This window comes from Felis catus, chromosome D1 (genome assembly GCF_018350175.1).
Source record: "Felis catus isolate Fca126 chromosome D1, F.catus_Fca126_mat1.0, whole genome shotgun sequence".
Taxonomy (NCBI): domain Eukaryota; kingdom Metazoa; phylum Chordata; class Mammalia; order Carnivora; family Felidae; genus Felis; species Felis catus.
The window spans coordinates 21,335,566-21,363,101 of NC_058377.1; the positions used below are offsets into that span (position 1 = coordinate 21,335,566).

The 27,536-nt window shown below is 39.1% G+C and overlaps 2 protein-coding genes across 3 annotated transcripts; both read right to left on the reverse strand.

Moving 5' to 3' along the window:
- Nucleotides 1-6,789: 6,789 nt before the first annotated feature.
- Nucleotides 6,790-14,770, reverse strand: LOC101099242 (olfactory receptor 143-like). The gene has a single exon (XM_045038467.1). The coding sequence runs from the start codon at nucleotides 9,648-9,650 to the stop codon at nucleotides 8,718-8,720; it is 933 nt and encodes a 310-aa protein (XP_044894402.1). The 5' UTR covers nucleotides 9,651-14,770; the 3' UTR covers nucleotides 6,790-8,717.
- A 1,393-nt stretch (nucleotides 14,771-16,163) lies between these two features.
- LOC101099496 (olfactory receptor 8B3-like) lies at nucleotides 16,164-19,791 on the reverse strand. 2 transcript variants are annotated; one of them, XM_045038469.1, is made up of 3 exons: nucleotides 19,532-19,791; nucleotides 18,239-18,359; nucleotides 16,164-17,210 (listed from the first exon to the last, which is right to left on the reverse strand). In XM_045038469.1, exons 2-3 carry the CDS (start codon nucleotides 18,247-18,249, stop codon nucleotides 16,250-16,252), a joined length of 972 nt encoding a protein of 323 aa, XP_044894404.1. In that variant the 5' UTR covers nucleotides 18,250-18,359; nucleotides 19,532-19,791; the 3' UTR covers nucleotides 16,164-16,249. The 2 variants fall into 2 exon arrangements, with proteins under 2 accessions (XP_044894404.1, XP_044894403.1); XM_045038468.1 differs by having other exon boundaries at nucleotides 18,239-18,364.
- Nucleotides 19,792-27,536: the final 7,745 nt, after the last annotated feature.

Consider the following 27,536-nt stretch of genomic DNA (forward strand, 5'->3'; position numbering starts at 1 on the left):
CATTGGTCTATGTGTCTGTTTTGTGCCAATTCCATGCTGTCTTGATGATTACAGCTTTGTAGTAGAGGCTAAAGTCTGGGATTGTGATGCCTCCCGCTTTGGTCTTCTTCTTCAAATTACTTTGGCTATTCGGGGCCTTTTGTGGTTCCATATGAATTTTAGGATTGCTTGTTCTAGCTTCGAGATGAATGCTGGTGCAATTTTGATTGGGATTGCATTGAATGTGTAGATAGCTTTGGGTAGTATTGACATTTTGACAATATTTATTCTTCCAATCCATGAGCACAGAATGTTTTTCCATTTCTTTATATCTTCTTCAATTTCTTTCATACGCTTTCTATAGTTTTCAGCATACAGATCTTTACATCTTTGGTTAGATTTATTCCTAGGTATTTTATGCTTCTTGGTGCAATTGTGAATGGGATCAGTTTCTTTATTTGTCTTTCTGTTGCTTCATTGTTAGTGTATAAGAATGCAAGTGATTTCTGTACATCGATTTTGTATTCTGCGACTTTGCTGAATTCATGTATCAGTTCTAGCAGACTTCTGGTGGAGTCTATCGGATTTTCCATGTATAGTATCATGTCATCTGCAAAAAATGAAAGCTTAACTTCATCTTTGCCAATTTTGATGCCTTTGATTTCCTTTTGTTGTCTGGTTGCTGATGCTAGAACTTCCAACACTATGTTAAACAACAGTAGTGAGAGTGGACATCCCTGTCATGTTCCTGATCTCAGGGAAAAAGCTCTCAGTTTTTCCCCATTGAGGATGATATTAGCTGTGGGCTTTTCATAAATGGCTTTGATGATGTTTAAGTATGTTCTTTCTATCCCGACTTTCTTGAGGGTTTTTATTAAGAAAGGGTGCTGAATTTTGTCAAATGCTTTTTCTGCATTGATTGACAGGATCATATGGTTCTTATCTTTTCTTTTATTAATGTGATGTATCACGTTGATTGATTTGAGAATGTTGAACCAGCCCTGCATCCCAGGAATGAATTCCACTTGATCATGATGAATAATTTTTTTATATGCTGTTGAATTTGATTTGAGAGTATCTTGTTGGGAATTTTTGCATCCATATTCATCAGGGATATTGGCTTGTAGTTCTCTTTTTTGCTGAATCTCTGTCTGATTTAGGAATCAAAGTAATGCTAGCTTCATAGAATGAGTCTGGAAGTTTTCCTTCCCTTTCTATTTTTTGGAATAGCTTGAGAAGGATAGGTATTATCTCTGCTTTAAATGTCTGGTAGATTTCCCCAGGGAAGCCATCTGGTCCTGGACTCTTACTTGTTGGAAGATATTTCACAACTGATTCAATTTCTTTGCTGGTTATGAGTCTGTTCAAGTTTTCTATTTCTTCCTGTTTGAGTTTTGGAAGTGTGTGGGTGTTTAGGAATTTGTCCATTTCTTCCCGGTTGTCCAGTTTGTTGGCAAATAATTTTAGGTAGTTTTCCCTGATAGTTGTTTGTATTTCTGAGGGATTGGTTGTAATAATTCCATTTTCCTTCATGATTTTATCTATTTGGGTCATCTCCCTTTTCTTTTTGAGAAGCCTGGCTAGACGTTTATCAATTTTGTTTATTTTTTCAAAAAAACAACTCTTGGTTTCACTGATTAGCTCTACAGTTTTTTTTTTTTTTTTAGATTCTATATTGTTTATTTCTGCTCTGATCTTTATTATTTCTCATTTCTCTTCTTCTGCTGGGTTGGGGGTGTCTTTGTTGTTCTGCTTCTATTTCCTTTAGGTGTGCTGTTAGATATCGTATTTGAGGTTTTTCTTGTTTCTTGAGATAGGCCTGGATTGCGATGTATTTTCCTCTCAGGACTGCCTTTGCTGCATCCCAAAGCGTTTGGAGTGTTGTATTTTCATTTTCATTTGTTTCCATATATTTTTTAATTTCTTCTCTAATTGGCTGGCTGGCCCATTCATTCTTTAGTAGGGTGTTCTTTAACCTCCATGCTTTTGGACGCTTTCCAGACTTCTTCCTGTGGTTGATTTCAAGTTTCATAGCATTGTGGTCTGAAAGTGTGCATGGTATGATCTCAATTCTTGTATACTTGTGAAGGGCTGTTTTGTGACCCAGTATGTGATCTATCTTGGAGAATGTTCCATGTGCACTTGAGAAGAAAGTGTATTCTGTTGCTTTGGGATGCAGAGTTCTAAATATATCTGTCAAGTCCATCTGATCCAATGTATCATTCAGGGCCCTTGTTTCTTTATTGATCCTTGTCTAGATGATCTATCCATTGCTATAAGTGTAAGTCCCCGGCAATTACCACATTTTTACCAGTAAGGTTGCTTATGTTTGTGATTAATTGTTTTATGTATTTGGGGGCTCCTGTATTCGGCGCATAGACATTTATAATTGTTAGCTCTTCCTGATGGATAGACCCTATAATTCTTATATAATGCAATTCTTCATCTCTTGTTACAGCCTTTGATTTAAAGTCCAGTTTGTCTGATATAAGTATGGCTACTCCAGCTTTCTTTTGACTTCCATTAGCATGATAGCTAGTTCTCCATCCCCTCACTTTCAATCTGAAAGTGTCCTAGGTCTAAAATCAGTCTCTTGTAGACAGAAAAAAGATGGGTCTTGTTTTTTTACCCCTTCTGATACCCTATGTCTTTTGGTTGGAGCATTTAGTCCATTTACATTCAGTGTTATTAATGGAAAGCTATGGGTTTAGAGTCATTGTGATGTCTGTAGATTTCATGCTTGTAGTGATGTCTCTGGTACTTTGTGGTCCTTGCAACATTTCACTCACAGAACCCCCCTTAGGATCTCTTGTAGGGCTGGTTTAGTGGTGATGAATTCCTTCAGTTTTTGTTTGCTTGGGAAGACCTTTATGTCTCCTTCTATTCTGAATGACAGACTTGCTGGATAAAGGATTCTCGGCTGCATTTTTTTTTCTGTTCATTACGTTGAAGATTTCCTGCCATTCCTTTCTGGCTTGCCAAGTTTCAGTAGATAGGTCTGTCACTAGTCTTATGGGTCTCCCTTTATAGGTTAGAGCCTGTTTATGCTCAGCTGCTTTCAGAATTTTCTCTTTATCCTTGTATTTTGCCAGTTTCACTATGATATGTCATGCAGAAGATCGATTCAAGTTACGTCTTAAGGGAGTTCTCTGTGCCTCTTGGATTTCAATGCCTTTTTCCTTCCCCAGATCAGGGAAGTTCTCAGCTATGATTTGTTCAACTACACCTTCAGCCCTTTTCTCTCTCTCTTCCTCTTCTGGAATTCCTACAATACAGATATTGTTCTGTTTGAATGCATCATGTAGTTCTCTAATTCTCCCCTCATACTCCTGGATTTTTTTTATCTCTCTTTTTCTCAGCTTCCTCTTTTTCCATAATTTTATCTTCTAATTTTCCTATTCTCTCCTCTGCCTCTTCAATCTGAGCTGTGATCACCTCCATTTTATTTTGCACCTCATTTATAATGTTTTTTAGCTCCTCATGACTATTTCTTAGTCCCTTGATCTTTGTAGCAATAGAGTCTCTGCTGTCCTCTATACTTTTTTCAAGCCCAGAAATTAATTTTATGAATATTATTCTAAATTCTTGTTCCATTATATTGCTTAAATCGTTTTTTTTTTTAATTTTTTTTTTCAACGTTTATTTATTTTGGGGACAGAGAGAGACAGAGCATGAACGGGGGAGGGGCAGAGAGAGAGGGAGACACAGAATCGGAAACAGGCTCCAGGCTCTGAGCCATCAGCCCAGAGCCTGACGCGGGGCTCGAACTCACGGACCGCGAGATCGTGACCTGGCTGAAGTCGGATGCTTAACCGACTGCGCCACCCAGGCGCCCCGCTTAAATCGTTTTTGACCAATTCGTTAGCTGTTGTACTTCCTGGAGTTTCTTTTGCAGAGAGTTCTTCCAGTTTGTCATTTTGGGTAGTCCCTGGGGTGGCGTGGAACTGCAGAGTACTTCCCCTGTGCTGGAGTAACTTGTGTTGGTGGGCGGGGCCATAGTCAGACGTGATGTCTGTCTCCAGCCCACTGCTGGGGCCACAGTCAGACTGATGTGTACATTATCTTTCCCTCTCCCAGGGCAGAAGTCACTGTGGAGTGGTGTGGCCCCTGTCTGGGCTATTTGCACACTTCTAGGCTTGTGGTGCTGCTTCAATGGGATCTGGCCAAGAGTGTATTAGGCGGGTGGATCCTCTTCTGGTGGCCTCTTGTCTACACGTGGCTCCGGACAGTCCATTTTGTTAGTCTTCTGGAGGTTTACTAGGTTAGTTAGGTAGGGTGGGTGAAATCTAAGTGATCAGCAGGATGAGGTGAGCCCAGCATCCTCCTATGCTGCCATCTTCCTACCTCTTGTTTTTTTCTCAAATTTGTTTCCATACAACACCCAGTGGTCGTCCCAACATGTGCCCTTCTTAATGCCCATCACTCACCCTGCCCCCCCTCCCACCCTCCATCAACCCTAAGTTTATTCTCAGTTTTTAAGAGTCTCTTACATTTGGCTCTCTCCCTCTCTAACTCTTTTTTTCCTTCCCCTCCCCCATGGTCTTCTGTTAAGTTTCTCAGGATCCACATAAGAGTGAAAACATATGGTATCTGTCTTTCTCTGTATGACTTATATCACTTAGTATCACACTCTCCAATTCCATCCACATTGCTATAAAAGGCCATATATCATTCTTTCTCATTGCCAGGTAGTATTCCATTGTGCATATAAATCACAATTTCTTTATCCATTCATCCGTTGATGGACATTTAGGCTCTTTCCAATGGAAAAAAAGTCTCTTTAACAAATGGTGCTGGGAGAACTGGACAGCAACATGCAGAAGGATGAAACTAGACCACTTTCTGACACCAGTCTCAAAAATAAACTCAAAATGGATAAAGGACGTGAATGTGAGACAGGAAACCATCAAAATGCTAGAGGAGAAAGCAGGAAAAAAACCTCTCTGACCTCAGCTGCAGCAATTTCGTACTTGACACATCTCCAAAGGCAAGGGAATTAAAAGCATGCTGTCTTGATGATTACAGCTTTGTAGTAGAGACTTCCTTTCCTCTTTATCTCTGTTTCTAGGCTACCTACCACATGCTTGGCAATCAGATTTAAACTCCAGCTGTTCACAGTCAAATCTGATTGCCCTAAATCCAACACCTTAACCTTAACCCATTTGCCATACTGTCTGCTATGCAGAGAAAATTCTGTCCCAATTTTTATTCATGAAGGAGAAAGAATGAGAACTTTGGATTTAAAAAAATCTAAAAAGTTTTTTATTAGTAAGTCAGCCTTAGTGCTGAAGCAAATCAAGGACCTGAAAACATTTCAATTCCTTGAAATAATGGAATGAACTTGGTTGATGAACAGGTACCATTCACCATTCATAACTGCTAAAACAATAAATTTCTAAGATTTCTTATTTCATGTTTTCTTGGAAAGTTTAAAGGACCCTTTTAAGTTAACATAATCTACTTAAGCAGATTATAATTAATGTAATTTTCTATATATAAAAAAGATTTGATATGTCTTTAACTTATGTTAATATGGGTTGAATGTAAGTGAAACAAAGGATTTTCCAATTTAAATTGTTTAGGAAACAACTATGATATAACAGGAGAAAAAGAAATAAGTATATAACAATATCCACATCTTTTAAAAAGTCACCAAAATACATATACAAAATTTCCAAACATTCAATAGTCGTAAAATAAGCTTATATATTCTGAAATTATTTCACATTGAATTTTCTTATTACATAAATATTTAAAACACTAGGCTTAAATTTTAACAATTTTATTTATAAATATTAAAATGTGGTTTAAATTAAAAAGTTAAATCAATTAGATTTGCTAGGTCAACACAAGAATTTCGACCTGTGAAGTTAAGACTGTTGATTTCACAGAACTGAGCCAGGCTATGGAGTGCTGATGCTTACATACAGTATTCAGACCACAAATTATCTGCTATGCCTGTGATAAACATTTTATTTTTTGTTAAGTACCAAGGATTTATAGACACGGATGTTGTATGTCTTATTCTAGGTCTTTATTAAAGCATGTGAACTTCTAAAAACATGTGCTTTAGAGCCAAATTCAAACCAGTTTTTTTTTTTAATTTTTTTTTTAACGTTTTTATTTATTTTTGGGACAGAGAGAGACAGAGCATGAATGGGGGAGGGGCAGAGAGAGAGGGAGACACAGAATCTGAAGCAGGCTCCAGGCTCCGAGCCATCAGCCCAGAGCCTGACGCGGGGCTGGAACTCATGGACCGTGAGATCGTGACCTGGCTGAAGTCGGAGGCTTAACCGACTGCGCCACCCAGGCGCCCAAACCAAACAGTTTTAAGCTATTTAACCAGGCATTTAAGTGGATGTAGACAAAGAAGGACAGATATGGGTATGAGGCATTCATATTTACTTGAGGAATAAAAGTTTTGTTTTGTTTTTTGTTTTTTAATCATGACAGTGGGGCACCTGGGTGGCTCAGTTGTTTGATCGTTGATCTTCGGCTTAGGTCATGATCTCAAGGTGTGTGAGTTCCAGCCCCACATCAGGCTCTGTGCTGATGCCGTGGACCCTGCTTCAGATCCTCTGTCCCCCTCTCTCTGCCTTCCCCCATTCATGCTCTCTCTCTCAAAAAATAAACCATAAAAATTATGACAGTGTGCTAGGTAGTATACTAAATATAATTACCTGATTATCTGTTATTGTAGTTTTTTAATCTTTATTTATTTTGGGAGAGAGAGAAAGTTAGAGTGCAAGCAGGGGAGGGGCAGAGAGAGAGAGAGGGAGAGAGAGAATCCCAAGCAGGCTTCATGCTGTCAGCACAGAGCCAGAGGCAGGGCTTGATCTCACAAACTACAAGATCATGACCTGAGCCAAAATCAGGAGTTGGGCCCTTAACTGACTGAGCCAAATCTTGTAACAATAATTTTAATCTGGTTTAAGCAAAGTTCTTAAAAGCATTAGTTATTTCATAAGGCTATTCTTACAAACTAATGTTTTAGAACTTCTCAAAACTCATGATATCTTTGTATAAACATAAAAATGACAGAGATAATCTAATATATCCCCTGCCTAGGATATATCCCTTGAGAGATATCTGACCCTAAAATCATTGAACGTAGTTATGGATGGTAGACACACACAAAGTTACACACAAAATAGGAAAATTTTGTAGAGTCCTATTTTCCATTGTATTTATTATAAAGAACTCTTTCTTGTTGCTTGTTTCCAGCAGATAGCATAATATCTAACAGGCTTGTTAAACTATACATAATACTCTGAAAATTGTAGCATGCCTCACCAGGGAGGCTTACCCCCAAACTCCTCAGCCTCAGTATCCCAAGAAATGATCACAGACATAAAAAGATTGTGACAAAATATATCTTTGTAACTCACCCTGTAACCTCACTTTAAAATCAAACTTCTCCAGAGACAGATGCATTTTTCTAGCTGGGCATCAAAGCTCTATAGACAATTGCTTTTGGACAGGCATCATGGCTGAGGACATTATTTCCATGAAAATTCCCACTTTCAAACTCATTCTGGAACAACATTCCAGAAGTTCTCTTATTCCTTCACAATTCTCCTTTCTTCCCTTCCATTTCTTTGTGAGATGCACAGTGGACTAAAACACTGGGCTCTGCACCATTAAGTATACCTGCAAGTCACATAACTATTTCCTCATCCAAGAACAGGATAGATAGGCTTATCTTTTAATATAACTTATAAAGAATGTGGCACACATATGGACCATAGATTTAATTTTTCTTTTAAGAGACCAAAGGGAGGAGTCAAATTTACATATTGAAAAAATAAATCCCAATAGGGCAAGGTTTCTGCCATATATTTTTGTCTTTTGAAAGCAGGAAACAAATCTTCCTTTGCAAAAGGGAATCCCTGTTACAGAGCTAGGCAAAGAATCTTGACATTGCACATGACACCCTATTCTGTAGCCAAGAATATTATTCTGTGATTTTTAATCACAATCACAATCCATGCATACACAGACAAGTTGATGGTAATTTCAATTCTATTTATGACAAAATATCAGTTGACCACTGCACAAACAGAGGCATTCATTATTAGTGGGGATTGGAAAATGTGAGCAGAGTAGTGTAGCTCATTCATTTCCAAGCATCTTCAAGAATAAAAGAATGAAGCTAGATTCAACAAGGTATTCAATTCCATTACATACATGATAATAAAAATCCAGAACAAGAACGATTACTAAAAGAATCCTAAAAATTTCTGGAAATTTTTACAAATGTATTGTGTCCACAATTTTTCTCATGCCTTCTCTGTTTTAATGCAATTATAGGTAATAAAACCCTTGAAACAGGGAAGTTCTCTGTGTAACTGTTTCAGAGAAAGCAAAAAAAAAAAAAAAAAAAGAAATGAACTCGTAAGATAGCATACTACCTGATGGCTTACCCTGGATGGGAAAGACAAGAGAAAAACTAATAGGTAGAGTTATCCTTAAATAGGAAAGGTTAGCCTTGTGTCTCCTACTGATATGGTGAATAAAGATCAGTTTGGGGTCACCTTAGAACTGAGGATGGCCCTCAAGTCCAGGAATAGGCCCAAATGGTTACATTAAGTGACAAGAGGGGAAAAAAAGGAAACTAAGGTAGAAATCCTGCCCAGAAGACTTTATAAAAGTAAGAGGAAGGAAAAAAATAAGAAGAGGATGAAGAAGACCAGAGAGCAGACAAAAAGACATAGTAAAGGAGACATAGATGGTTCTACTCAGTTTGTAATTCTCTTCAGGGTTTTCTTCAGAGCAAGTTTGATATCTTTATTCCTGAGGCTATAAATGAAAGGGTTGAGCATGGGTACCACATTGGTGTAAAACACTGAGAAAAATTTCCCTTGGCTCACAGACCCAGAAGATGATGGCTTGACATGAGTGAGCAACCCAAATCCATAGAACAGGCCAACAGTTACTATGTGGGAGCCACAGGTGCTGAAGGCTTTGGGCCAACCCTGAGCTGATGAGATGTGAAGGATATTGAAAAGAATCAAAAAATAAGAAATAAAGATAATGAGGCTAGATGCAATGACAACTGAGCCCACAATAACAGAGATAACCAGCTCACTGGCATAGGTACTGCTGCAGGAGAGCTGCAGGAGGGGAAAAATGTCACACATGTAATGGTCAATGGCACTGGAGTCACAAAAGATCAGCCTGATCATGCACCCTGTGTGGACCATGGCACCAGCAAAACCCATCACATATGAACCAGACATCAGCAGAGAACAGACTTGAGGGGACATGGTAATGGTGTATAGCAGAGGTTTACAGATGGCCACATAGCGATCATAGGCCATGGCTGTCAACACATAGCACTCAGAGTTGACAAAAAAGCAGAAGAAAAATAACTGAGTCATGCATCCCATTAAGGAGATGATGTTCTTGTCTGAAATAAAGCTCATCAGCATTTTTGGGGTAGAGACAAATGAATAACAAAGATCAATCAGGGACAGATTGAAGAGGAAAAAATACATGGGGGTGTGAAGGTGTGAATTCAGGCAAATTAAATTAATTAAGCTCAAATTGCCCACCACAGTGACCACATAGTTCACCAAAAACAGAAAAAACAGAGGTAGTTGGAGTTCAGGTTGGTCTGTTAATCCCATAAGGATAAAGTCAGTCACAGAGGAGTCATTTTCCACAGCCATTTGCTTCACAGGTATGATCTGCAGGAACAGAGGTAGAAGCTGACATTAACAATGGACCCTCACTCTTTGTCTCCAGAGGTAGAGATGCATCTGCTGGCTTACAAGCTCAAGGTTATATAAAGACACATGCAAGGAATCCAAGGAGAAAGACTTCCTATGATTATTCTGAATGACTCCTCATTTTCTCTTCTAATTCTATACATGCTATTTGTGCAGAAAGAATGCTGGTAGACCCCCAATGTCTCTGCACATCATTTCCTCCCTTATCCCCAGTTTCCATTCAGGATTAAGGCTGACAAGAGCAATAAATTAATAAATTGGTGTTGTTCCCCACAACCCTTGACTTGTGCAGTCTGGAGTCTGAAAGAAAATTATCCAGACAAATGTAATTCAGCCCTCACCTTCGCTTTCCTAGAGGCCTCACTGCTGCTGGACCTTATGGCCACTTCTACTCTACAGTCCTGAGGGGTCAAAGTTTCTGACAAGGAAAAAGGCAATATCCATCAGTACACCCTAGATCTTTGACAGGCTAAAAGAGGCATTCTGGAGAACAGGCCATGCTCTCTATTTGAGAATTTGTCCAGAAGTTCTCTTCACTTGCAAGAAGGAAAACAACCTTATTTGAGCTCCAAAACAATCGACTCAAATGGGAATCTATTCCATGACCTGTAGTTCTGGGGAAATTGATTAGAATCACAGAAGATTTATTCTCTCCCTCATTATTTCCTTCCAATTTAAATGAGTCCACTGAGGATAGACATTATTGAGCCTATGTTTATATCCTGTGTCATAGACCTAATGTTGGATCCCTTAAGACTCCATGTTCTGCTCAGTTTATAATTTCACAATAGACATTCTTAACCCCCAATTCAGAGTAAGGAAGTGCCTCATTTCTTCATCATCCCCTGGAGTCTTTGCACAGTTCTAAGAGGAAAATCTGGGCATGGTCACTTGCCATTTCTAGCATTTTCCTAAAGCCTCTGGGATCGCATAAGCAAAACATTAAATCATAGCTTTAGCCCTGTCCATGTTTGTGGATCTCACTCCTGTAAAGGGATATTCTAGCAAAGTGGTTGAGAGAGTGGGAGTGGGCCCTCAAGTGAGACTGAGTTTAAGTCTGGGCTTTAAAGTCCTTAATTATGAGACTGAAGGCAGTGATAACTTTTCCGGCCCTTGTATGTATACTTTTATTTTTACTTATACCTATGTATATCTATAAATGAGTTTGGTAAAGAGCAATCTCATAGGGATTGCTGTGAGGATTAAATGGGTTAAATCATATAAAGTATCAGAAACATGCCTGACACATAAAAGGGGCCTGATAAGTGTTGGTACCCCTCCCCTGTTCCCAATCCACATTAATTATATCAAAGTTTTTCAACCTTGGCACCATTAACATTTTGAACAAGATAATTCTTTATCGTGAGACCATCCTACATATCGTAAGTTGAAAGCATCCCTGGCCTCTACCCATTAGATGCCAGTAGTATCCCCAGCACCAGTTGTGACCAGCAAAATGTTCTCCAGACATTGGCACAGGCCCCTGGGGGTGGGGGTGGGGGGCAAAATCACTCATTTTGAGAAATGTGGATCCATATGTAGATCTATATCTACATATATATGTGCTTCTTCCTTAAGTACCTCTCAGAAAGCTCTATCTTATGTCCATTATGTGCCACAAGCACAAAGTTCCCAAAACTGAAGTTACATTTTCTTACGATTTCCATTGCTCCTCCTCCAGATCATCATTTTCACCATCATCCAAGGCAACTAGTCTACAAACTAAACTGAAGCAATTTCCTCTCACTTGCCATCTTCATCCAGTCTCCAAGTCCCAGAGAATCCAACTCCTTGAAAGGTTTGGCCTTCCCTCTTACATAGCTTCTCCATTCTCTCGTTATCTCAAATTCAGATTACTCTAACAGTTTTCCAACCTGGACTCGTACATCCTTTCATCACTGCACCCCTTTCATCACTGCACATTCGTGCACATTCTCTTATTGCTCTCTATTCCTAATTCCTACCGACATATGGCTATAATCATAAATTATCTGAGTTAATGCCATTTTAATCCATTCTGTCACATCAGTGAATTTCAAGAAGAAATAGAGACAAGTTGCTTACGTTGTCGTCTGTCTTTAACCCGAGTCCTCCACTGCACTTCTAGGATCACACTAAGTCCACAGGAACCTGGAGCCTGGAGTTTAGTGTTCCAGGTCTTGATCAGTTATATTCCAACCAAAGTAGATGCTACATGAGGGCTAAAACTCCATAAATAGACTTTCTCTTTATTTTAGAGATTTTACTGGCTCATTTCATTTAATGAACAATTTTTTGAGCATTTAGACTACAAGACAGAGTGAACACGAACAGAATGAGGTATAGGCCTTGACCCTATGATTTCTCAGTATATTAGAGAGATAACCAAGGAAACTGAGATTTGTAGCACTATTAGTTATTGTTAGCCAGTCACAGTGCTAGATTCTGTATCCACCTTCCCTCATGTCACCTTACACCCACCCTCTAAATCAGGCAGGAGGGATTAATTGCTGTTGCAAGGTCAAAACAGCAACTGCCAGAGAAAGATTCATATTTAAATGGCTATGAATCCAAAATTGATTTATTTTACCACTACATAATTGTGTGGTAGAGGTGATATACACAATTTTCTAAAGCGTACACAAAGACTCCTTCAAATTAAGGGACAGAAATTCAAGTCAAATTTATCTCGATAAGCCAGCCTGTAACACAGAAATGTGTGAAATTGGTGAATTGAGAACGCACATGGCTTCTTGTGTGGCTGTACAGGACCAAGTCCTTCATGGGTATGTCTCTCCTCCCACTTTTTGTTCTATTTAATTCTACTCAGTTTTAATCTCAGATGGGTTCTCCCCATGTAGTGAAAAGAGAACCATCAAAATCCCTAGATTTAATCTTACCAACTCAGTAACTCTAGGGAGAAAAGAAAAATGTTTTTTTAATAGTTATGGCAGAAAAGACAAGTCAAATGCCTATTTCTGACTAATCACTGCCATTGAGATTCGGCATGTGCTGATTGGACAAGACAATGTCTCCTAACGTGAGCAAATCAATCCATCAAAATCACATAAAATGAGTTACCCGTATCAGACAAGGTCCAGTCAGAAAAACAAATGGCATAATATGTGCTTCCTATAGAGTATATTTAAAACAAAGAATTGGTTTATACAGATATTGCAAGGGGGAAAGAGAAAAAAAATTGAAAAATATAAAGACTGTTAAACTACAGAAAATGTTAAACTACAAAAAAGTATAAAGACTAGTAAACTATAGAAAATAACCATTTTCACAACTGGTGGAACACATAGAAAAGGAAGAATAACCAGATTCTGGAATCTCAGAGGAGCAGCTCTATGGGATCGGTGCTTGGATGAATGGAAACCCGACAAGTGCTTAAGCTGCTCAGGATACACACAGCCCATGCACTGAAGCAAGGGAGGGCAATACAGTTGCCAAGGGAGTGTTGTCCAGCTACTGACTGTGCGTCTAAGGAGGTACGGAAAGTTAAGTACATTTCCATGTGCTTATTGGCCATTTGCATGCCTTTCTTTGGGATGTATCTTTCAAATCATCTGCCCATTTATGAAATGGCCTTTTTGTTATTGAGGTATCTCTTAATTTTTAACTTGTTACATATTATGGTTACAATACCTTTGTCAGGTATACGTATTGTAAACATTTGCCAAGTCTGTGGTTTGCCTATGAATAGTTTTCTGATAAACAGATGTTCTAATTTTAATGAAGTTTATTTTGTCTTTTTTTTTCTTTTGAATGTAGTACTTTCTAGAGTATGTCTAAGAAATCTGTGCCTACACCAGCATACTTTTCTATATTTTCTTCCAGAAGATTTATTTTTAAGCTTTATGTGTGCGGTTTGATATATTTAAAATTAATTGTTGTATATGGTGTGAGGTAGAGGTCATTTAATTGTTTTCTCATGAATAGTATTTCCAGCATCAATTTGCTTAAAAGATTTTCCTATCCCTATAGATTTACTTTGCTGCTTGGTCAAAAATCAATTGACTGTATAAGTAAGGATTTCTCTCTGAAGCTTCTATGCTGTACCATGACTTATTTATCTATCTTTATAACAAAACCAATCTGTCCTCATTACCAGAGCCTAAATCTAAGTGGTAAAATCAGTTAGTGTAAATCTTCTGTGTCATCTAAAGTTCCCCAAGAAGCAGATGCCAAGGAATAGTTAGACCTGCAAGACATTTATTGCGGTAAATGCCTGAGAAGGATAAAATGGGAAGGAGAAGGAATCAATGATAAAGGCTTTCAGACTGGGTTGAAACCTCGACACCTAAGAAAGAAGGAAGAGAAGGAAGGACAGGGTAGGAAAATGTCAGCCTGCAGTGCAGTTCTAAAAATTCTCTGTTAGGACGACAGGAAGTCCCTAAGCAAAGACTGCCTATCAGAAGACGCCATGTTATGCAGATATTGGCCAGCTCCTGTCTGACCCATCATGCTCAGCCATCGGCTGGGGACATCTCAGAGTGAGCGTGGACTCTGCCTGAACATGATGGTGAATCCAAAGGAGTATCAGCTATAGACTATTAGTCAACAATTCTCCACACAGCTGGTTCTCTTGAAGAGGAGCTCTCTATGACTACCGCAGTCCACTCCCCAAAACAAAATATGTCCCAGTGTTCTTTCTTATTTATCTATTATTGTTATTTTATTATATTTTATTAATTATTGTTTTAGCAATAAATTTATTATTGTTGTTATTCAAACAAGACAATCCAATTCAACAAGCATTTCTTGCCCTCCCAATGTATCTGAAATTCTAAATATACTAATGAGAAAACATGGAGAGATAGGAAAATTGAAGGAAACAGCATCTACTGTAAATATTTATTTTCTTATTGGTGAGACAAAGTGCTGTGGTCAAATGTTGAAATCCTAACCCCCAAACATGATATTAGAACGTGGGGCCTTTGGGAGGTGCTTAGTTCATGACAATGGAATTCTCATAAGTATGATTTATACCTTTTAAAGAAGCTCCATAGAGGGGCGCCTGGGTGGCTCAGCTGGTTAAGCATCCAACTCCTAATTTCAGCTCAGGTCATGATCTCATGGTTCATGAGTCGAGCCCCGAACTGGGCTCTGTGCTGACAGTGCAGAGCTTCCCTGGGATTCTCTCTCTCCCTCTCTCTGTCCCTCTTCCACTCTTTTCTCTCTCTCTCTCAAAATAAATAAATAAACTTTAAATCAATCAATCAATCAATCAATCAATCTCCATAAAAATCACTAGTTCCTGCCACCATGTAAGGATGTAATGAGAGGTGTGTGACCTAAAAAACTGCTCTCACCCATTTGTTCTGGCACCCTGATCTTGGACTTACAGCCTCCAGAGCTGTTAGAAATAAATTTCTGTTGTTTGTAAGCCACTAAGTCTGTGGTATTTTATTATAATAGTCCAAATGGACTATGAGACAGGTTTAAGGAAGGTCACAAAATGTTGCTAGAAATAAAGTTTATTATCATTAATATATACCCTTTCTTCATGATAAATTTCATTAAATAAGTAAAAGTGTTTAACATGTTTCTCCCAATATGCAATATTTTCCTTTAAGTGATAAGTAACAGACTAGTCATATACCAATCACCCCCCATATTTGGATCCTGAGATACATATGTATTATTCCTTTAATCATATATATTAATGCTATATTTGGCAATATATGTATTCACTTCAATTTAAATGAACTAGACTGTTTGAGGCTCTCAAAAGCTGGTGGTGTACAGAATGCATTTTGCCATTTTCAATGGGAACAAGAAAGAACAGAATGGTAAAGGGAAAAGTTGGTAAGAAAATAGAACAAAATGCAAATATCAGAGGACTTGATTATACTTTAGGCCATATACTCAGTTTGTAATGAACACATTTCATTGAATCCTCCTGCCTATACCAGCAATAATATGGAGAAGAATAAGAATGTTTCTTTAGTTTTTGGCACTTCTGTGTTTAAGAGAGATAACTGTAAATTCAACTTTCTGTGACTTATGAAGCTTATCATATTTGTTCAGATTAAGAATAGCTTAGAGACAGAAACAGTATGAAAAGAAAATAGCCAGTATATTTTTTCTTTTTATAAACATGTTATTAGTTATTTAGTAAACTGGTTTCAGGTACAGAAATACAAAAGCAAACAATGAAACAAAGTAGCTATAAGGGAAATGCTAAGACAGGTCTATTAAAACACAGATACCACAATCTGCAGAAACAACATTTATAATGATCAAAACCTCTTGAAAACCATAATAAAAATTTTAAAATTGAATTTCTTGGGGTACCTGGGTGGATCAGTCAGTTAAGCGTCCAACTGGTTCGTGAGTTTGAGCCCCACCTCATGGTAAGCTCATGGTTCATGACTTTGAGCCCCACCTCTGGCGCTGTGCTGACAGCTCAGAGCCTGGAACCTGCTTCGGATTCTATGTCTGCCTCTCTCTTGGCCCCTCCCCTGCTCACACTCTGTCTCTCTCTCAAAAATAATTATATATACAAAAATTTTTTTAATAAAAATTGAATTTCTTTATGTTATAATTTCTAATCAGAACATGTTTCTCCTTTGGATTTTAAACAATGCTTTCCACAATGTAACTTTGATATCCTTGTTTCTCAAACTGTAGATTAAGGGATTAAGCATGGGCACCACATTAGTGTAGAAAACTGAAGAAATTTTTCCCACGTCCATAGACCCCGGAGAAGAATATTTAAGATACATGAATGCTGCTGAGCCAAAGAAAAGAGAAATAGCAATGATGTGAGAACTACAGGTACTGAAGGCTTTTGATCGTCCTTGAGCAGACCTGATATGAAGAATGCTAGTGAGGATAAAGACGTAAGAAATCAGGATGGTAAAACTGGGTACTGTGATATTAATTCCCACGACTATCAGAACTACTACCTCGTTGACATAGGTGCTGCTGCAAGACAGTTGGAGGAGAGGAAGAATATCACACAGGTAATGGTTGATGACATTAACACTGCAGAAGGTTAGTCTGAGCATGCACCCTGTGTGGGCAGAGGCTCCAGCAAACCCCATCATATATGCAGCAACAGTCAGCAAGGCACAGACCTGATGGGACATGGTTACCTTATACAGCAACGGATTACAGATGGCCACGTAGCGATCGTAGGCCATTGAGGTCAACATATAGCATTCCGAGATGACAAAAAAGAGAAAGAAAAACAGCTGAGTCATGCAGCCAACATAGGAGATGATATTCTCCCTTGATACAAAGTTCATCAGCATCTTGGGGGTGAAAGCAGAAGAGTAACAGACATCAATGAAGGATAGGTTGAAGAGGAAGTAGTACATGGGGGTATGGAGGTGAGAATTTAGACTAATAAGAGTGACCAAGCCAACGTTGCCCACCATGGTGACAACGTAGATCACCAGAAACAGGAAGAAGAGGGGTTGCTGGAGCTCTGGACGGTCTGTTAGGCCAGCAAGAAGAAATTCAGTCACTAAGGACTCATTTCTAACCAGTATTCTTCTCTTCAGAAATCTGTGAGAACAGAAGAAACTTCCATTAATAGAGACCCCAGCTCTCTCCTTCCTTACATGCTCTTATTTATGAGAAGACTCAGACCAGCAGAAATCGAATAAGTCCCTTTGCTTCACAGGGTCCAAATGGACTGCACACATAGCCATTGGCATTAAAATCACTCTGTCTTTTGTTGCATGAGTTGTATGTGACAAACAGCTATTCCTGTCTTTACTAGAAGATACAAGAATGGAGTAGCTGAGGACTAAACCCACCTAAAACTGCAGAAGGGAGGTATCCCCCTTCTCTCCCTCCCGCTCATCTGATCCTTCACTTCCTAGTTCCTACTCACATTTCCATTACCTTACCAGATACTTCAGTTCCCCAGTGATGACTAACAAAAAAAGAGAAACTTCTGCTAGAGTAGAGATCATTCAGGTATTTTGCTTCCTAGAAGGAAGTCTCTCAGAGTCTATAGGCTTTCCAGATCTTTCCCACAAGAATCTACAAAGTCAACTGATAACACTTATTGAGGAGACCCTTGGTAGCCTAAGACTTATATTTAACCATACATCAGGCGTTTGTACACATTCTCCTCCTTTGTTCCATCCTAGCTGGACAGAGAATGTAAAAGGAAGGTGGATGTGCTTCCTTCTCTTTGTAGGAGGGCACAAAAGAGAAACATAATTTGGATGTTGATTAAATTAGTTAGGTTTGTGAAAATGTAGCAAGCTATATACTTAGGACATTTAAACTTTACTGTATGTGTATTTCAGCTGAAATAGCATATTTCAGCTAAAAAATGTTTTTAGGAAAAAAACAAATCTTTTCCTCTGATGTTTCTATTTTCTGGACATGTCACTTGGAACTGCTATAGCTCTCCTGCTACTAGACTGAGGATGAAGCCAACACAGGTAGGGTGTGCTAAGAATAATGCAGGCAGTGGATTAAGGGCTGCATACTTCTGAATTTCTTGCTATTCAAAATAAGTACTTTCCCCCATTTTTCAGCAACAGAGTGAGAGAAAAATGGAAACTTGCATAACTCACTCTCCTTCCATTGAGATAACTCAGTGCTGATTCTTCGTGAGTTTCACCTCCACTTCCCTGTAAGAACTGGCTTTTATGACGTCACAAATGAGCAGATATAGATAGTCACAGGATCTTCTTCCTTTACTGGCAAAAGAGCAATAGCATAGATCTCCCAGACTGAATGTTCCAGGAGTCAGCCTGAGAAGTAGATCAAACTTCTAGTTATAAATTTACTAAGAGAGTTTGAAGGGAAACCACACAGGTGACACCTGACCCATCATGACATAGAGCACAAGGCTTTTGCTTAAGGCTTATAATTCTTTTAGACCTCATTAGAAATACAGTGTAGGTCTTCCCTAAGATCTCCCCATCGTGATAAACTCTGCAGGGAAGAATCTGATGTCTGAGTTTACACACTAATTGTAACCGTAAATGTTAATTTCCCAACAGGGATTACATATTCCCTAGGTTTTAGGAGAAAGGGTCCTCTGCTGTCCCTTAGAAGGATGCATATAAATAGCATCACTGAAAATGTCACTAATCATCATTCTATGTAACCCAGTTCTAGTCAGAATTTATACACATCTCCTAAAGTTTATTTATTATGCTTTTTTAATATTTTGAGAATTTTAAAATAATCATTAAGTATATTTTATAGACACAGCAAAAGGATACTTTTGTTTTCAGAGATTATTGTTTAAATAGAAAATTATTTGATAGAATAACAACCCATTATTCTATGAAATGTTACTTTGCTTTGTTCTGACTCAATATGGCTTTGCTTTCCACATATTAAAATTAAATCTACAAGAAAAATCACTGGTAATAGGTTTCCATCTTAAGAAAACACAATTTTAGAATTCCAGAGTATATATTAATTTCTCCTTATGCTTGTGAGGAGATATCTAAAGTTTACTTTCACATGAATATAGATTCACAGAGAATTATAAAAATAACGTACAGATTTCCTGGAACTCCAGATTCCTACCTACATCTCCAACAACTGTAGTATAATAGCAAAACCAGTAAACTGACTTTGGAACAATCATGTTAAGTAGAATTTAGGACTATCGATGTTATTCAGCTTTCAGCAGTTTTACATGCACTGAGAGTTTGTGTTGTGTGTGGCTGTGTGTGTGTGTGTGTGTGTGTGTGTGTGCGCGCGCGTGCGTGTGGAGATCAATGCAATCTGATCCCTTGTACAGATTCGCCACCACAGTTAGGACACAGGATTGCTCCACCAGCTATTCTACCCCTTTACAGTCAAACCCAACCCCTTCCACCTGCATCTGTCTTCCGGCAACCACTGACCTGTTCTCCACCTCTTCAGTTGATTCCTTTAGAGACCAATAAATGAAATCATATAACATGTCACCTCCGAGATTAGTGTTTTTCACTAAGTACCATGTCCTGAAGTCCATCCCAGCTGTTGTATGTATCAGCGGTCTGTCCCTTTCATTGCTGAGTAGTATTCTGTATTTTACAATTCAAGTTTATTCAACCTTCTGTAGTAACTTAAGATTTGGGTATTGGGAGGCACCTGGGTGGCTTAGTCCGTTGAGCTTTCAACTCTTGACTTCAGCTCAGGTCATGATCTCATAATCGTAGGATTGAGCCCTGCATCAGGTTCTGTGTTAGGTGTGGAGCCTGCTTAAGATTCTCTCTCTCTCCCTCTTTCTCTCTCCCTCTGACCCTTCCCCACTTACACTCTCTCTCAAAAAAAAAAAAAATCTGGGTATTGATACAAAACTAAATCTGTTTTATTCATGGAAAATGTTTCAGGGACAGGAGCCAGATAACAGCTGAGACTGGTTCAACTAGGAATTCTCTTTAAGCTAACCTGAGTCAAGGCTTTCATTCTCCCTCCTCTAAGAATAGTGGCTGAAACACCCAGAATTTAAATAGGTCTTATAATCAGTCAAAGACAAGGGGGAACACAGTGCATGTACCAACATTACTCTTTCTGAAAGTGTACCCTAGTAGTCACAATCAAATAGTCAGGAAAAGGCATTTGAACATAATGCAAATTCTATTCACTACAATTTCTTATTCATTCAATCTCAGTACATGTGTATTTGAGTTTCAGAGTTGAAAACCCATACGCCTTTGGGAAACCAATTTATCAACCAGGGTACAGTGTTTATATACAGGTTTTTTTTTGTTTTTACCCTTGCAATGTATAGTCAAGTGTTTCTGTCACAGAAAGAAGTTATAGGTATACAAAAGGGGGAGTCTAGAATGAACTATGTGGTGCTAGATTAGCACCACATAATATACATCTTAATACACATATTAAGATACATAGATTCAAAAAGATAGGTAGATAGATAGATAAATAGATAATAGACAGACAGATAGATACACAAGCATTTGAATACATACACGTATTTCCTATCTCTCTCCACTAAGAGGGCCTAGAAGCAGTGATACCCTAGTAAAAATGAACACATCCAGGGCACCTGGGTAGCTCAGTCAGTTAAATGTCAGACTTCAGCTCAGGTCATGATCTCACAGTTTGTGAGTTTGAGCCCCGCGTTGGGCTCTGTGCTGACAGCTCAGAGCCTAGAGCTGGCTTCAGATTCTGTATTTCCCTCTCTCTCTCTCTCTGCCCTTCCCCTGCCTGTGCTGTCTCCCTCTCTCAAAAATAAATAAACATTAAAAGAAAATTTATTTTAAATAAATGAACACATCCAACAATCAGACCTTCGTTTCTTAATAACATTCTCTGATAATAACTGGGCACCTTGGAGAAATGATTCATTTTGGGGATGAACCAGGGAAATCACAAAATGATCCCGAAGCATCTTTTAAAAAAGAAGACAGAGTCATGGCAAAAGTTTACATTATCCAACCTGGGAGCTCTGAAGGAGCAAAGCTGGACCTATTTGAACAACAAAATAATTACAGTTGACCCTTGAATCACATGGGCTTAAATATATTAGAAAAAATTTTTGGAGTCTTTGACAATTTGAGAAAACATTTATTTTATTATAAGAATACAACATGTAATACATATAACTTACAAAATATGTATTTATCAACTGTTTATGTTACCAAGAAGGATTGCAGGAGCGCCTGGGTGGCTCAGTCGGTTAAGCGTCCAACTTCGGCTCAGGTCGTGATCTCACAGTTCGTGACTTCCAGCCCCACGTCAGGCTCTGTGTTGACACCTCAGAGCCTGGAGCCTGCCTCAGATTCTGTGTCTCCCCCTCTCTCCGTCCCTCCCCCGCTCACTCTCTCTCTCTCTCTCTCAAAAATAAAAGTAAACATGAAAAAGAATCTTAAAATAAAAGACAACTCTTCAAGAGAAATTGAGCTGTATGAAAGATTCATTACGGTGTTCTTTATTGAACTCGTTTTATCTTAACCAATAAAAACCTTGAGCTTTGAACTCACTTCTCTACTTATTACAGATACTTCAGCAGCAATCGGAAGCATCACTGACTTGATATGTGTGAGCTCAATTTCTGCTCAATAATTCTCTGAGTACTTGAATATGTTGATGCGGAATGATCTCTCAGATTTCAGACTTAAGAAACTGAATAATTTTTTTTTTTAATCTCAGTTGACTGACATCTGATTCCAGCCAAGATAGAATACACCATTGCTCCCTACTATACCCTTTTAAACTAAAAAAAAACCCTGGGCATAACACAACAAACATAGGAAGACACTGAAAGGTAAAAACAAGACAGACTTCCATGGAGTATGGGGAATTGAGGAATATGGCTGGTGAGTTCCTTGGGTTGTTTTTTGCCCTGATGGTACATTGGACAAGCCTGCAACCACAAACTACCAAAGACAGAGCCAAAAAGCTTTCCTCTAATCAAAGAAATGGGGGGGGGAGGTAGTCCAGTAGAACAGAAAACATTTTTTATAATATCCACCCAACAACAGGCAAAAATTAAATGACAACCTGCCTAGCAACCCATGTCAGAATGGCCAAGCAGAGAGCTACATCTCTACCCTCTGCTTGAGGGTAACAGGAAGTACTCTGATTCCTTCACAGGGGTGATGTCAGCAGGGCCACGTGGAGACTGAACTGCTTATCCTCTGGCTGGAAATAGGAAGCGGCAACCTGATGCCCCCACCAGCACAGTGTTAAAGACTAGGCAATAATCTGAACTCCCTTCCTACTCAGCAGCAATTAAGTTGAACAAAATGATACTAATTGGCACTCTATATTCCCTGCTGGTATAGAGTCAGTGGGGCCAAGTGGGGAACTAGTTTCCATCCCACCCAACAGCAGTGATGTGAAACAAGACTATACAAGATAGTGCTAGTCGTCATACTCAGTCCCAATCCCTCCTGCTGTCAGTGGGTTCATCAGGGAACTAAACTTCTACTCCTCACCCAGCAGCAATGAAGCGCTGCCAGTAACTGTTCCATTCTAGCTAAGGTGCTGCCAAAGAACTGAAGTGGGAGTTGAATTTCTTTTAGGTTTATTTATTTATTTTCGGGAGAGGGAGAGAGTGAAAGAGAGAGAGAAAATGAGCAGGGCAAGGGCAGAGAGAGATGGAGAGAGAGAACCTCAAGCAGGCTCCACCCTGTCAGTGAAGAGCCCAACATGGGGCTTGAACTCACAAACTGTGAAATCGTGACCCGAGACAAAATCAAGATTCAGATGCTTAATCCACTGAGGCACCCAGGTGCCCCAGTGGGAGCTGAATTTTTATCCCACATGTCAGTAATGAGGGGGATACAAGCCAGCAACCCAATGACACTGGAGGGACATTCCGGGCTCGGCAGGGATCTGAATATCCAGAAGTATCTGAATCTGCACGCTATACCTAAGCAAGGTGACCACTAAAAAAGAAAACCCCATGAGATCCATAGTCTCACAAACTAATATGCAAAATGTCCAGGGCACAACTGAAAACCATTCATCGTATCAATGACAAGAACCACCACCACCACTTGAAGATGAAAAGAGAACCAACAGATGCCAATATGGAGATGACTCAGATGTTACAACTATTTGAAAAGAATTTTAATACAGTAAACAAAATTGTTTCCACAAACAATCACAAATACTTTTTTTTATTGTTTTTATTTTGTTTTTGAGAGAGCATGCAAGTAGGGAAGAGGGACAGAGGGAGAGAGAATCCCAAGCAGGCTCTAGATCAGCACAGAGCCTGATGTTGGGTTTGATCCGGCAACCCTGGGATCATGACCAGAGCTGAAACCAAGAGTCAGACGGTCAACTGACTGAGCCACCCAGGCACCCAAATTACAAATAGGCAGATTATATCTTTTAAAACACATTATAAAATAAAATATGTTAGCAGAGAGATAGAAAATACTAAAAAGAGCCAAATGGGACTCTTGCTTCTGAGAAGAAGGAAATGGTATATTTTTTCCTTATTCCTCCTACAATCACAACTAAAAACCCTACACATTATATAAAAAACAAACATAAGAAGATTCTTAAGGGTAGAGAGGAGGAGACAGGCTGGTAAGGGGACTGAAGACTCACGGTCAGTTCCCTGGATTACTTTTGTCTCCTATGTCCCAAATTTGAAGGAGTTGGCAATAAAAATTTTCAATAAGCACAGGTATTTTTAAAAATTGAAGTCGACAGGCCTGCTTCCCTCCCGGTGCTGCAGGGCCCCTCCTGTAGGGGACCACTGACAGCAAAGTGAGCTAAGCCTGCCCCTCCTGCCCCTGTGCACCTTGCAGATCCACCCCAGCTAATAGGTCCTTGGCCAGATCCCATCAAAGCAGCATCACAACCCTGGCACTGTGCAAGCAGCCCAGACAGGGGTCACACCACTCCACTGCCCTGCCCCCGGGAGAGGGGAAGATAAGGTACACACCAGTCTGACCATGGTCCCATCAGTGGGCTGGAGACAGACATCAGGTCTGACTACGGCCCCGCCCACCAACACAAGTTACTCCAGACAGCACAGGGGAAGTACTCTGCAGTTCCACGCCACCCCAGGGACTATCCAAAATGACAAAATGGAAGAACTCTCCGCAAAAGAAACTCCAGGAAGTAGTGACAGCTAACGAATTGGTCAAAAACAATTTAAGCAATATAATGGAACAAAAATTTAGGATAATAGTCATAAAATTAAACGTTGGGCTTGAAAAAAAAGTATAGAGGACAGCAGAGAACCTATTGCTACAGAAATCAAGGGACTAAGAAATAGTCATGAGGAGTTAAAAATGCTATAAATGAGGTGCAAATAAAATGGAGGCGATCACAACTCAGATTGAAGAGGCAGAGGAGAATATAGGTGAATTAGAAGATAGAATTATGGGGGTGACTGAGTGGCTGGGTCAGTTGAGCATCCAACTTCAGCTCAGGTCATGATCTCACAGTCCGTGAGTTCAAGCCCTGCGTTGGGCTCTGTGCTGGCAGCTCAGAGCCTGGAGCCTACTTCTGATTCTGTGTCTCCCCCTCCCTCAGCCCCTCTCCTGCTCGCACTGTCTGTCTCTCTGTCTCTATCTCTCTCTCTCTCTCAAAAATAAACAAACATTTAAAAAAATAAAAATAAAATAAAATAAAATAATGGAAAAAGGAGAAGCTGAGAAAAAGAGAGATAAAAAAAATCCAGGAGTATGAGGGGAGAATTACAGAACTAAGTGATGCAATCAAACGGAACAATATCCATATCATAGGAATTCCAGAAGAGGAAGAGAGAGAGAAAGGGGCTGAAGGTGTACTTGAACAAATCACAGCTGAGAACTTCCTTGATCTGCAGAAGGAAAAAGGCATTGAAATCCAAGAGGCACAGAGAACTCCCTTAAGACGTAACTTGAATTGATCTGCACAACATATCATAGTGAAACTGGCAAAATACAAGGATAAAGAGAAAATTCTGAAAGCAGCTGGGCATAAACAGGCTGTAACCTATAAAGGGAGACCCATAAGACTAGTGGCAGACCTATCTACTGAAACTTGGCAAGCCAGAAAGGAATGGCAGGAAATTTCAACGTAATGAACAGAAAAAATATGCAGCCGAGAATCCTTTATCCAGCAAGTCTGTCATTCAGAATAGAAGGAGACATAAAGGTCTTCCCAAGCAAACAAAAACTGAAGGAATTCATCACCACTAAACCAGCCCTACAAGAGATCCTAAGGGGGATTCTGTGAGTGAAATGTTGCAAGGACCACAAAGTACCAGAGACATCACTACAAGCATGAAACCTACAGACATCACAATGACTCTAAACCCATACCTTTCCATTAATAACACTAAATGTAAATGGACTAAATGCTCCAACCAAAAGACATAGGGTATCAGAATGGGTGAAAAAACAAGACCCATCTATTTGCTGTCTACAAGAGACTCATTTAGACCTGAGGACACCTTCAGATTGAAAGTGAAGGGATGGAGAACTAGCTATCATGATACTGGAAGTCAAAAGAAAGCTGGAGTTGCCCTACTTATATCAGACAAACTGGACTTTAAATCAAAGGCTGTAACAAGAGATGAAGAATGCCATTATATAATAATTACAGGGTCTATCCATCAGGAAAAGCTAACAATTAAAAATGTCTATGCACTGAATACGGGAGTCCCCAAATATATAAAACAGTCACAAACATAAGCAACGTTATTGATAAGAATGTGGTAATTGCAGGGGACTTTAATACTCCACTTACAACAATGGATAGATCATCTAGACACAGGATCAATAAAGAAACAAGGGCCCTGAATGATACATTGGATCAGATAGACTTGACAGAGATATTTAGGACTCTGCATCCCAATGCAACAGAATATACTTTCTTCTCGAGTGCACATGGGACATTCTCCAAGATAGATCACATACTGGGTCACAAAACAGCCCTTCATAAGTATACAAGAATTGAGATCATACCATGCACACTTTCAGACCAAAAAGAAATGAAGCTTGAAATCAACCACAGGAAAAAGTCTGGAAAACCTCCAAAAGCATGGAGGTTAAAGAACACCCTACTAAAGAATGAATGGGTCACCAGCCAATTAGAGAAGAAATTAAAAAATATATGGAAACAAATGAAAATGAAAACACAACACTCCAAACGCTTTGGGATGCAGCAAAAGCAGTCCTGAGAGGAAAATACATTGCAATCCAGGCCTATCTCAAGAAACAAGAAAAATTTCAAATATGAAATCTAACAGCACACCTAAAGGAAATAGAAGCAGAACAGCAAAGACACCCCAAACCCAGCAGAAGAAGAGAAATAATAAAGATCAGAGCAGAAATAAATAATATAGAATCTAAAAAAACTGTAGAGCTGATCAATGAAACCAAGAGCTGGTTTTTTGAAAAATAAACAAAATTGATAAACCTCTAGCCAGGCTTCTCAAAAGAAAAGGGAGATGACCCAAATAGATAAAATCATGAAGGAAAATGGAATTATTACAACCAGTCTCTCAGAAATACAAACAATTATTAGGGAATACTATGAAAAATTATATGCCAACAAACTGGACAACCGGGAAGAAATGGACAAATCCCTAACACCCATACACTTCCAAAACTCAAACAGGAAGAAATAGAAAGCTTGAACAGACCCACACCAACAAAGAAATTGAATCAGTTATCAAAAATCTCCCAACAAATAAGAGTCCAGGACCAGATGGCTTCCCTGAGGAATTCTACCAGACATTTAAAGCAGAGATAATACCTATCCTTCTCAAGCTATTCCAACAAATAGAAAGGGAAGGAAAACTTCCAGACTCATTCTATGAAGCCAGCATTACTTTGATTCCTATACCAGACAAAGACCCAGTAAAAAAAGAGAACTACAGGCCAATATCCCTGATGAATATGGATGCAAAAATTCTCAACAAGATACTAGCAAATCGAATTCAACAGCATATAAAAAGAATTATTCACCATGATCAAGTGGGATTCATTCCTGGGTTGCAGGGCTGATTCAACATTTGCAAATCAATCAATGTGATACATCACATTAATAAAAGAAAAGATAAGAAACATATGATCCTGTCAATCGATGCAGAAAAAGCATTTGACAAAATTCAGCATCCTTTCTTAATAAAAACCCTCGAGAAAGTCGGGATAGAAAGAACATACTTAAACATCATAAAAACCATTTATGAAAAGCCCACAGGTAACATCATCCTCAATGGGGAAAAACTGAGAGCTTTCTCCCTGAGATCAGGAACACGACAGGGATGTCCACTCTCACTGCTGTTGTTTAACATAATGTTGGAAATGCTAGCATCAGCAACCAGACAACAAAAAGAAATCAAAGGTATCAAAATTGGCAAAGATGAGGTCAAGCTTTCACTATTTGCAGATGATATGATATTGTACATGGAAAATCTGATAGACTCCACCAAAAGTCTGCTAGAAC